Source organism: Xenopus laevis, chromosome 2L (assembly GCF_017654675.1).
Source record: "Xenopus laevis strain J_2021 chromosome 2L, Xenopus_laevis_v10.1, whole genome shotgun sequence".
Classification (NCBI taxonomy): Eukaryota; Metazoa; Chordata; class Amphibia; order Anura; family Pipidae; genus Xenopus; species Xenopus laevis.
In genome coordinates, this window is record NC_054373.1 from 15,727,955 (window position 1) to 15,741,400 (window position 13,446).

The 13,446-nt window shown below is 39.8% G+C and overlaps 1 protein-coding gene across 3 annotated transcripts in view; it reads left to right on the forward strand.

Moving 5' to 3' along the window:
- Positions 1-238: 238 nt before the first annotated feature.
- The window catches only part of LOC108707425 (glutamate receptor ionotropic, kainate 1), a 273,351-nt gene continuing 260,143 nt past the window's right edge, over positions 239-13,446 (forward strand). Inside the window, exon 1 of one of the 3 annotated variants that reach the window (XM_041581583.1) lies at positions 239-1,636. In XM_041581583.1, coding sequence (XP_041437517.1) covers positions 1,504-1,636 — 133 coding nt within the window. In that variant the 5' untranslated portion in view covers positions 239-1,503. The remainder of the gene's footprint in view (positions 1,637-13,446) is intronic. The other 2 variants (XM_041581582.1, XM_018245436.2) reach the window with 2 other exon arrangements.

Genomic DNA, 13,446 nt, shown 5'->3' on the forward strand with positions numbered 1-13,446 from the left:
TGCCTTTCCTTTGGGATTTATTGGATACTATTGTAAAGCTGGAGATTTCTGATGTCTGTGCTGATGCCCATTTAGATCATTGGCCGTCTATGTATTGCATTACTTTACTCGTTAGTATTTCTGTTTCCTTTTCCCAGCATGCACACACAAACATTTATTGCAACAGTAAAGGATTTTGAATAAATGAATAAATGTATAGAGTCGCATGAGTTTTGCTCAGCAAAGAAGAGCTAATGCCCCCAAGGGGGCTGCACACAGAAGCTGACTGTCTCATCGGATCTCAGATCTGCCATTGGAGCTGATGTGAAACAAAGAGCATGTCTGCATCCCGGGAGAGAGACGATAAGGAAGCAGGAGATAATGGGCCAGTTTGTATGTAAATAGGATCCTCTGTGCCGCTGTCAGTACTGCTAAGGAGAGGGGGGGGGAAGGAGCAACTGGGGGGGACCCTGTAGCAGGAAAATCACTGCAAGTAACAACACAGATCTGCCACATGGACCTGCTTGTATGGAATGAGAATGAATGTGATGTACCCAGACTGCCAGAGGGAGATTTGGCACCATCAGAGGAGGGTACCAGACAGCTAGAGCAGCAGCCCACACATAGACAGCACAACAGAACCACAAGCAATACATACACAGCAGACGATGGAAAGAGAATTCCGAGCTGCCTGGGCTCATAATTTCACGTAAGCAAAAGGCTAATGTAATTGCATTGGGTTTGTCTGCAAAAGTTCTGTCTGGCACTGGGAGCCGTCAGTCTGGATAAGTTCAACGTTGCACTATAGTGAGCTGTTGGTGTGGTCCTGAACTTGGTGGGACATTGGACTCTAGAGCCTGGAATACCGATGATTGCCTTGATGGATTGAGCCGGTGCTGGAGCAGGTGAGAGGTTGCTATGTGATGCCACAATATCATGATTATACAGCTCGAGGTGTGAAGTCACAGCCAGCCTAGATGTCTACTGCTGATTAGATTGGGGGGCGGTCGCTCCTTTCAATAAGAAGAGAGAGAAGTAGCTTGGAGCTGAGGGCTGCACTGTACTACTTCCCCTTTACACTTAATCACCCTGCTCCCTCCTATCCCTGCCCAACATGGAGATTAGAATTTCTCTTACCATCAGATTCCAGGCAAAGATTCAATCATCTCCGGGTAAAGTCCTCGCAGAGGAGTGAACATGGCTCAGATGGGAGGTTAATCTGCTGGAGATCACAGGCACCGTGGGCTCCTTCTTCATTCTCATAACGGTCTCATCCAGCAAGGAGTGGGGGTCTATAATTTGGCAGGGACTGTGTGAATTTTCTTGGGAGCTGGGCTGCGGGAGTTCTGCTGGAGTAGCTCCTCCAAGGAAAAGTCCCGTGGATGTTAGTGATGGGCTAGGGAACACTGTCAAGCAGGAGCCCCTGGGAGGAACAAGTGCATGAGGCAGAGAATGAGGTGGAAATTCAGCCCCAGCTGCAGACCTGTGCTCCTCAGACCTGGGGAATAGCTTGGGATCACTGGGATGGTGACTGTTTTCAGCAGCAACAGCAGAAGCAACAATCTCAGGATGGGAAGCCCTGCCAGACTTCTACTCCCCTTCCTGTGCGCCCTGGCTGCCATCATCCCCCAGGCGTCCCAACAAGTCCTGCGGATCGGTGAGTACCACTCTCTGCTTCTACTCTGATGTGGGTGAAGGGGGACTTGGCAAAAGCTCTTGCGCTGGTCTTGGCAGTTAACCACTTCTGGCACAGTGACTGAACCACACACACACCTGCTGTATCTTGGCATCTGATGCCACTATATATATATTTTAACTAGACTGGCACAACATAGTAATGTCCATGACACTTCACACCTCCAGATGGACAGATCACAACACTGACAGTGCAAAGGAACTTTCCCAGAGTGACAGCTCTCGGCACAGAACTTATCCAGACAAATGGCAACACGGACAGTGAATGGAGAGCTAATCTAGAGCGACAGCTCTCATCACTGTATAATGGGGAACTTCTCTGGACTGACACCTCAGAGCAGAGAACTTTTCCAGGCTGACAGTTCACAGGTGGCAGCACTACCAGTGCAAAATGGCACTTACCCAAACTGACAGTTTACAGCACTAGCAGGGTAAATATAACTTACCCAGGCTAACAGCTCTCAGCACTAACAGTGCAAAACAGCTCACAGCACTAATAGTGTAATAGTGTAACAGTGCAGCACACACTTATTGACACTGACAGCTTAGAGAAGTAACAGTGAAATACAATATGTGCCCTTTTGCTTACAATGAGATTCTGAGTCCAAGATTCTCTTTCCATCCTCTGCTTCTAGATAGCCTGCTGTGTGTGTGTATGTGTATTATTTGTGGTGCTGTCTATGTGTGGGCTGCTGCTCTAGCTGTCTGGTACCCTCCTCTGATGGTGCCAAACCTCCCTTTAGCAGTCTGGGTACATCACATTCATTCTCATTCCATACAAGCATGTGATGTGGCAGATCTGTGTTGTTGCTCACTGTGATTTTCCTGCTACAGGGTCCCCACCAGTTCCCCGTTTCCCCCCTCTCCTTCGCAGTACTGACAGCGGCACAGAGAATCCTATTTACATACAAACTGGCCCATTATCTCCTGCTTCCTTATCGTCTCTCTCCCGGGATGCAGACATGCTCTTTGTTTCACATCAGCTCCAACAGCAGATCTGAGATCCGATGAGACACAGGCAGCTTCTGTGTGCAGCCCCCTTGGGGGGTATTAGCCCTTCTTTGCTGATGAATCAGGACATTTAAGAGACTCCATACATTCATTCACATTTTTGAAATTCTCTACTGTTGCTATAAATATGCCTGTGTGTGTATGCTGGGAAAAGTAAACAACAATACCGGTAACAGGTAAAAAGTAATGCAAAAAATAGATGCTCTACATTGGGGTGGACACATTGCAGCAGGGGTACTTGGAAGTCCCTTGCATTAGAACAGCACGAAATGCAACCCAGTGTTTACATCAGTATTTTCTTCATTTAAATGGCAAGTTCATCTTAAAATGAATTTTTAGTATGAAATTGACAGCAATATTCCTAGCCATAATGTTGTTTTTAGACTTTTAGCCTTTCTGTAGCCTTAAATTTCAAAAATGGTATCTGGTGACCCTGTATCGCCCAACCCATCAACTAGAATGTAGATTCATCCTGAAGATGTCTATTCTACTACAGTAGTAATATTTGTTTTGGATCACATAGCCTTCCAAATGGAATATCTGGTATTCTTCCCCATCTGTCATGAAAATTCATTGTATTGTTGCTTGAGTAGATTCCAAGCTGGGGAAGTGGAGAACAAGTTAAGTGATTAAATAAAATAAAGAAGACCCAGTAAATATTGAATATTTTGAATACAACTAACTAATTCATACAAGAGTAAACTATAGCATGATCAGCTCCCTTTAAGGGATTTCACATTGCTTTTGCTGAGTGCAAAATGATATTGGAAGTTGGTAGTCTTCTGCTTGACCTATATATAAATGCTACATTCATAGGTTAAGCCGACACTGGTTTACAATTTCTCCTGTCCCTCTGGCATCTAAAATCCCTATAATTTCTCGCTTACCTGTAGAATCAAAGAGAAATTAGGCAAGCTTTAGGGCTCCCGATTGACTTGAGAGGAAATGCAAGTTGTAATGTTTTCCGGTCAAAGAGGTGGCCAAACCATCAAAGAATTATTTTTATAAACCGCTTACCTTAAAATGCCTTTAAGGCATTCGCTTCCTAATTTTCAAAGAACGTGCGCCTGCGGAGACTCTGGATTGTTTTCAGTATTCCGAGTTGCTCAGTTTTACCTTTATGTTTGATGTAAACTTTGTTTCCCTTTAAGTGCCCAACATATCGGAAACTCAATTATTCATCAAAGAAGTGTAACCAACTCGCAGACCGCACAGAGATAAAAAGGAAGATTAGGAAGCAGGGACAGAAAGGAAAGAAAATAGCTCTGAGAGCAAATGGAAAGCAACTGATAAATCAGGTGAACAAAGGGAACAGACGGCCGGTGCATGGAAAGTCAATTGTGTGCACCTTGTAAAGGTCTAGGTGGCCAACTTCAATTAATTCCCGAAAATTATTTTTTCTTCTGCTCGTTTGTCCTTTTATCTCTTGCACCCAAAAAGATGAGAAAATAGAATCAGAGATGGGGACAAATGGGCTCAAGTGAAGCATGCCGACATTCCACTGGCATCTTCTAGACTTGATAAAACTACTGGGTTCTCATGGCTTGATTCTACAATATTCTCTACAATTATCAGAGAATATTTAAGAAAAATGAAAAAAGTCCTTTAAAATCTCTTGCCGATCTTCCCACAATCTCTCAGCTGCACAAAAAAGTATCCAAAAATATATATGTAGATATAAATATAATTTTGAAAGCTCCCTGATCATTTTATTTATAATAGCATTGGAGAGTCCAATATCTAATTCCCAAACCAATGAAGCTGGTCCTTTTCTTTTCTGGGTAGAGTAGATTGTTGGCATTTCCTTCTATTCACCACAATAGAATTAGAGAGGTTTGGTACAGACATTCCAATTTACCCCACCGGTGCTCAGTTTGGATAGGGCTCTTTCCAGACCAGTCAGGTTTTTACATTCTCATCACTGCAACCCAATTCTGCATGGACCTTACTTTGTGCATGGGGGTTATTATACTGCTGAAACAGAGAAGGCCTTCTCCAAACAAGGAGCATGGAATTGCCAAGAATATCACCGTATCATGTAGTGGCACCTGTGCAAAAATTATGGTTACGGCTTGAATAGCTAATTCCAAAAACATATCGTTTTGGCCTTATTGTGTATGTGTAGGGTCTGACAATGTAGAAGAACAAGTTGAGATTCGTATAATATGAAACCCACCTAAGATAGAAGATGGAACATGGAGCAACCTATGTATGGGATGCTTATTTTAAACATGGCATGATCACTGCCCATGCTGAATGATTAAACTCAGTTTATAACATCTATTCATCTCAGTTCTGTTCTACAGCTTCATGTTTATTAAAATATGTGTCATGTTGACGCAAATCTTTAGAAACCTGACCTGTAGGAACCCATATGTGAGGTTAGGCTTCATATGTGCACAAAATGGCATTCTATTGGTTTAACCACTGTCAATTTAAAATCTATGGCATTGGCGCTCAATTATACTACCTAGCAACATAACTGCATGTTAAAAGTATTCTTTATTCATACACATAAGTATCTGCTTTACTTGGCAGTTAGTTTGTGACTAACTTGTGATTACCACTTTGTGACCCTAATAGTCGATCCATCCTGCTGGGTATCTTGTAATAGCAATGAGATACACCAAGCCTACTAGGAATATGACTGCACTCTGGGAAAGAGCACTCCACTTGACTTGATCAGGCACAAGTAGGACATCTGAGCAGTTTGCAAAGTCCTGAGCAGTACACAATACACCTTTCCAGGGTTCCAGGAAGAATATATCCAGTACAGCATTAGCTCCATTGTTGGATTCCTTGTTACAGGGGAAGCAAGAAATGATACACAGCTTTCTTCTATGCTCTGGAGCGTGAGAGAGAGAGAGAGAGAGAGAGAGAGAGAGAGAGAGAGGGGGAGAGAGAGAGAGGGAGAGAGAGAGAGAGATGCCGGCACAACTCGTAAAGGTAAAGGTGGCCTGGGTGCAACAAACCCAAAAATGTAAGGTAGAAAAAGGAAAAAACTTGCACTCACAGGTCTTATGAAAAAACTAAAGTGTTTATTGGATCAAAAACGAACAACTAACGTTTCGGCTAGCACTCATTTGAGAAAGGCTAGAGTGCTAGCCGAAACGTTAGTTGTTCGTTTTTGATCCAATAGTTGTTGTAAATGTGAATATGGAGGAATAAACCTTTTCCACGTTGATATATGATGGTTGTAGCTGTGAGTGCTTTCTTACATTGGACTATATATATATATATATATATATATATATATATATATATATATATATATATATATATATATATATATATATACAGTATATATATAGAATGGTTGAGAGCACTCACGGGTATTGTGACAAAAAGCTTTTATTGGAGTATTACAATCTACCCCACATCAACGCGTTTCGGTTCTCTCTGACGACGGTTCAGAGAGAACCGAAACGCGTTGATGTGGGGTAGATTGTAATACTCCAATAAAAGCTTTTTGTCACAATACCCGTGAGTGCTCTTAACCATTCTATATGCTTTTTCTTGAAGAAGCACCCGGGATATGACTAGTTAATGGTGAGTGCCGGTTCAACAATATGACTATATATGTATGTGTGTATATATATTTATAATCTTTATTAGTAGACCTGTACGGAATCGAAACGTTGGTCTACTAATAAACCTTCACTTCATCTGACTTGTTGCCTAAGCTGATTGATTTTGGAGTGCCGTCATCGGTGGTGTTTTGTACATTTTCAAGACTGGCATCCAGCTTTTATTATTTACTTATTGTTGTGCGCTCCTATTTGCTGGGATTATATATATAAATACATTTTCTATTTACAGTAAATATATGCAAGGCTTTATAGTGGTGTCTGGCAGGGCCAGAGCTTCTGCACGGAACTTTGTACGCTTAACTGTATTATTAGTGAAGCTCTCTGAGAAAGCAAGTCAGTCAATAAACTCATAATGAAGAAAGTAACTACTAATGGCATATATGAACACTAGGTGGCTGTCTTTAGTATTAGCAGCAGTAAAAGCCACACTTCGTGATACCATGTAAATGCAATGCAAAACGAGAAAAGGAATTGTCATGTGTTCTTTACTGCATTCTGGATGAGTTTCACCTTAATAAACATTAGTTGGTATTTATAATATTCTGTATATTAGGACTTGCCTACCCTGGTCTTTTTGTTTCTGCCTCTGCTGCTTTAAAACTAGAAGGCACATAAAAAGATGAAGCAGATAACAGAAGCACCAGTACACCTGTAGAACATCTGTTGGCACCTTACCAAACCGAGTGCTGAAATCAGGACTTTCCAAGCTGGTAATGCACCATCTGTTATAAAAGCACAACTCCCTGCCTCCTTTGCCAGTCAAAGATTGTCCAGAAATGCTGAAAGATGCAGTTTAGTAGCAGAGAATGGGATGTAAGAGGGTTAGTCTTGCTGTGTATGCTCAATGCATGCAAACTATAGATTGTATTGCAGCAGCCATAATATATATAGTAACTTACTATTCACCAGCAGCCAAGATACACAACATACAGTACAGTTTTAGGCTTATCTCTGGGGCACATGGTGTAAAAATATTTGTGAATAAAGCAGACAAGACCGCGGCTTTAAGTATCCAAAGTGGGTCCAGACAATTGTTATACGAATTGAATGGGGGGACAAGTAGTTGCCTGCCTGCTCCTCCGAATATTATTCATTGAGCAATAAACCACCCTGAAGTGCAATTGTCCTAAAACTCCCCATGGGCAACTTTTTACCAACCCAGCATCCTGATTCATTAAAAGGGTGGTTCACCTTTAAGTTAACTTTTAGTATGTTAAAGAATGGCTACTTCTACGTAACTTTTCAATTAATCTTCATTATTTATTTTTTATAGTTTTAGAATTATTTGGCTTTTTCTTCGGACTCTTTTCAGCTTACAAATGGCACTTACACCATCTACATCTGTAAGGCTACACATTTATTGCTAAAGCTACTTTTTATTACTTGCCATCTTTCAAGCCCGCTCCTATTTATATTCCAGTCTCTTGTTTAAATCAATGCATGGTTGTTAGGGTAATCTGAGCCCTAGCAACTAGATTACTGAAACTGCAAACTAGAGAGCTGCTGAATAAAAAATCTGGGCCGCACCCCTGTACTGATCATCCCCTCTCCCCTGCACAAGCCCCAATCACAGAAAGTACTAGATATAGTACTAAAATACTAAAAGGGCTGGTGGACGGAAAGGGGTGGTTCACCTTTGAGATCACTTTTAGTATGATGTAGAGAGTGATAATCTGAGACAATTTGCAATTGGTTTTTATTTTTTATTATTTGTGGTTTTTGAGTTATTTATCTTTTTATGCAGAAGCAATCTGGTTGCTAGGGTGCAAAGTCCCCTAACAACCATGCACTTATTTGAATAAGAGACTGGAATACGAATAGGAGAGGAGCTGAATAGATCAGGAATATAAAGTAGCAATAAAAATACATTTGTAGCCTTACAGCGCATTTGTTTTTTAGAAGGGAGTCAGTGACGACCATTTGAAAGCTGCAAAGAGTCAAAAGAAAAAGGCAAATAACTATAAAACTATAAAAAAAAATAAAATAATGAAACCACCCCTTATATATATATAAAGGTTGGAAGGATCAGCACACTCCATTTTGCGATGAACAAAGTGTTTTTTATTAAACACACATAACTCCAACGTTTCGGTTCCGCCTGGGAACCTTTATCAAGGTTATCCTTGATAAAGGTTCCCAGGCGGAACCGAAACGTTGGAGTTATGTGTGTTTAATAAAAAACACTCTGTTCATCGCAAAATGGAGTGTGCTGATCCTTCCAACCTTTATCTATGATTTATTGATCGTGCACCTCGAACTCACAAGCTAAGGAGTGCGGATACCACAGACAACTTTATATATATATATATATATATATATATATATATATATATATATATATATCGATCCATGGAGAAGTCAGCACTCACGTAACAAGGTATAAGCGTGCCTGGGTGCAGTGTCCAAAATATTTAGAATTACAATTCAACAAAGAAGGTCCGCACTCTCAGGTCTTAAAAATCAAAAAATGGTTTATTATAAAAGAAGTCTTTTATAATAAACCATTTTTTGATTTTTAAGACCTGAGAGTGCGGACCTTCTTTGTTGAATTGTAATTCTATATATATATATATATATAGATAGATATAGATATAGATATATATATATATATATATATATATATATATATATATATATATATATATATATACATTTTATGGAGCATGTACCTATAAATGATATTAGACGATTATTACCCTATATTTAACAGTGCTTAGAGACTTAACAGCACTTTTAATGTATAATCATTCACGTCAGTCCCTGTTCCTTGCAATGTAATTTTTGTCGATAGACACACATACACTAAGATCCAATTCATCAGGAGACCATTCAATTAACCTGGCGTTGTGTTTATAGACTACGAGGAAGCAATCGAGGCCCATAAATTGCAGGGGAATGCACGGATTATTATTTGCTACATACATAACCATGGACAGCGCCGGGTCCATGAAAGTGCCAGTGGCCAATATGGAGGAGATGATTTATTCGGAATCATTATCTTTTTTTTTTTGCAGTTGCAGTTTCCCATTTTAAGTCTGCAAACTAGGGATGCACCGAATCCACTATTATGGATTCGGCTGAACCCCCGAATCCTTCGCGAAAGATTCGGCTGAATACCGAACTGAATCCAAATCCTGATTTGCATATGCAAATTAGGAATGGGAAAACATTTTTACTTCCTTGTTTTGTGACAAAAAGTCACACGATTTCCCTCCAGACCCTAATTTGCATATGCTAATTAGGATCCAGTTCGTCCAGGCAGAAGGATTCTAATCCTGCTGAAAAAGGATTAGAATCCGAAAGTCGGCCAGATCTCGATCGGATGGGACTAAAAATCCCATCGGATCGCGGGCGAATCTGTTCGTTGATGCGGTCCCGCGATCCGACCGCCCATAAAGCCACTGTTAGGATCCGATCATTGGGCCCTAGGGCCCACGATCGGATCAGCCCGATATTGCCTACATCAAGGTGGGCATATCGGGGAGAGATTCGCTCGTTTGGCGACATCACCAAACGAGCGGATCTCTCCGTGTATGGCCACCTTTAGACACATTCAGATCTCTACCACAGTCACCTTTATGACGGGTTATGTTCACCAGTTAGATCTGGATGAGAAATGTGTTCATGGTGCTAGGGTTTAAGATGAAAAAAGAGATTTGTATATATTTACATTTTTTATTCAGAAACGTGTAATGCAAATTCCACATTAAAATACACATTGAGTTAATCCTACGTATATTCTTGTTCTGCATTATTTAATGTATAAAAGAAAAGGACTGATATTCCTCACATTTGCTCTCTGTCCTCTTGCCCATATCACATCTGAACCTCTGAAATATATTGTTTCACGTATAAATAGTATTATTGTTATTAACGTATTTTTAGAGTGCCAACATATTGGGCAGTGCTGACTTATGCTCAGACATGTCTAAAGAAAATCACAAGGTTCCCTTGAATATTGTCATGATATTTAGGGGCCGATTCACTAAGCTCGAGTGAAGGATTCGAATGAAAAATACTTCGAATTTCGAAGTATTTTTTGGGTACTTCGACCTTCGACTACGACCTTCGACTTCGATTCGAACGTTTCGAACGAAAAATCGTTCGACTATTCGACCATTCGATAGTCGAAGTACTTTCCCTTTAAAAAAAACTTCGACCCCCTACTTCGGCAGATAAAACCTACCGAAGTCAATGTTAGCCTATGGGGAAGGTCCCCATAGGTTTGCTAACCTTTTTTTGATCGAAGGATTTTCCTTCGATCGTTGGATTAAAATCCTTCGATTCGAAGGATTTAATCGTAAACGAACGAAAAATCCTTCGATCGATCGAACGAACGTTTAGCGCTAAATCCTTCGACTTCGATATTCGAAGTCGAAGGATTTCAATTCGAGGGTCGAATTTCGAAGTATTTTTAACTTCGAAATTCGACCCTTAGTGAATCGGCCCCTTACAAATGTTTATAGGTAAACATATACAGGTATCTGTTATCCAGAAAGGTCCAAATTACGGGATGGCCGTCTCCCATAGACCCCATTTTAATCAAATAATTCAAATTTTTAAAAATGATTTCCTTTTTCTCTGCAATAATAAACCAGTAGTTTGTACTTGATCCCAACTAAGATATAATTAATCCTTATTGGAGGCAAAACCAGCCTATTGGATTTAATTAATGCCTAAATTAATTTTTAAAAGACTCATTATCCGGGAAACCCAAGCTCCCAAACTTTCTGGATAATAGGTCCCATACCGGTACATCATTCATATGATAATTAAAAAGATATATGTACATTTGACATTTGTTACATATTTATACAAACCATAATTTTTTATTTTTTATTTTCCTTTAAAAATCATAGGAACATGTCCGTATCAAAATTTTCCTCTAAAAGTCCCCTCAAAGCCAACCCCGTGAACCTTCGTTAAGCGGACCCTCCAACACTGTTAATGGATCTTCTGCGTTGTTTCAGTGATGCTGGGCTGGGGGAGGAGCAATCTTTCCATAGGCTAATCACAAATGAAAACAGGACTTCGGCCAATGGAAGATCACTCCGCCCCCAGCCCAGCATCGCTAAAACTACCACAGATCCATTAGCAGTGTCAGAGGGTCGGCTTCACAAAGGTTTGTGGGCAGCTTTGAGGGGGCTTTTAGTGGAAAATATTCAGCTTGCATCACCTCCTTGATATGGACACATTCCTATGATTATTATAGGAATGCGTCGGTATTGCTTTAATTAAGGTATATTTTCTATGCACTTTGATAACAAAAATAGAGAAAGAAGCCAAAAAATGCAGCGCCACCTAGAAAAATATATTTAATAAAAAAGTAAAATGTACATGCTTTTCATTAAAAAAATAATTAAATAAATATATATATATATATATATACACTTTACACTCGGCTACCGGCACTCTCGATAAAGTCAACGAATATGCATGGGTGCAGAAACATCAAATATTAACTGTACCTCCGGAAGGGTATATATATATATATATATATATATATATATACTGTATATATATATATATATATATATATATATATATATATATATATATATATATATATATAGATATATATATATATATGTTTATTAAATATGAATTATTTTATTTTTTAGATTTTTACTGTGTTTTATTTAAAAGGACTTCACAAATTATTTATGTAAATAACATTAGTGTAAATATCAGAAATTCCTCAGCAGACCGCACTTGATCTCAATCAAAATAAATGCCTTTCTGCCTTAATCTATAATTCCTTATGCTGCATACGTCATAGTTTAATAATAAATCAGAGATGTCTGTTGGAGACTATACTTGTGTGACGGTAGGCGAGTAAAGCAGAAAAAAGCATTCAATATACATTCCTTTGACTGCAATAGATTATAGGAAACTGGGTTACCGGCCAGTAATCTCTCCCAGTAGGGTTATTTGTAATGCAAGTAATCTGAAAATCTGCACTAATAATATGTGACAGTGATTGATTAGAAGATAAGGGTTTATTCACCAGTTCGCCAGGGGGGATCACAAAGAGACTCAGTATTGCTGAGACTCGATTGAAAAGGTACCTGCAATAAATGTTACAGACCTTGAGGATTTATAGAAGAAAATGTGTGGTTTTTAGGTAAGAAAGAACTATTATAAAATAATAATGATGTAATGGAGTACATACTAGTATTACAGTGGCATAAGGGGAAGTAATACATCTCCCCAAACCTGTAATAAAAAATATTTCATAAATATATTAAAAATGAATGTCCACGGGTGCTGCCCCCTCAGTAGCTGCAGGGCTCTCTGACATCATTGTTTCACCCCATGCATTATATGATGTAGAAATTAGATTTGTATAATTATAGTAGCTCAGATAGGCAATTCGAGTAATGAGAAGGGAGGTCCACATCCTTTTGGCCATATAGTGTATGTTATTAGCATTAGAGGCACAGTCTAGTGATGTGCGGGTCAGGAAAAAAACAAACCGCGCCCAACCCTAAGCCACAAAACCTTAACCTGTGACTGACCCTGATCTGCAAAATGCTGCCATTGTAGGACCCAAAAGGAGAGGATTATTTATGGCTCAATCCCAAAACAAGTAAAGAAACGCTGACTATACAAAATTATTTGTTCGGATGAGTAAAACGCCATATTTAATTGATGAAATCAGCAAACAAATGTAGCCATGGCTCACCCGATGAACAGGTTGACCTGGGTGCATAACCCCCAGGTCCGTCTACTTTGGGATCAAATTAAACTGCAAAGTGAAACGTGTGATTCACACTCACCGGTATCAAATGGTGGCTCGAGTGCAGAGCCCCGAACCCGTAGCTTGGGGTGAAGGTGCAGACAACTCTAGAAATGAGAACTCACTCCTGAGGCACACAGATGCGGTAAAGCTTTGTCCTAACGCTTTTCATATCTAGAGATATGTAATCATAGGCAAAGGCATCTCTAGATACAAAATGCGTAAGGATGAGGTTGTTTTGATTCATGGAATAAAATCGAGTTTTACCACATCAGTGTGCCTCAGGCGTCACTGCCCATTTCTACAATTGTAGGACCCAACCCCTACTCGCGTCATCTCACTCTGTACACTACTTCTCTGCGCACCTCTAGTTCCAAGACACGGAATCTTTTGGAGCAGTGGAGGTGTGTGTTTCTTCCCCAGTCTGCCCCG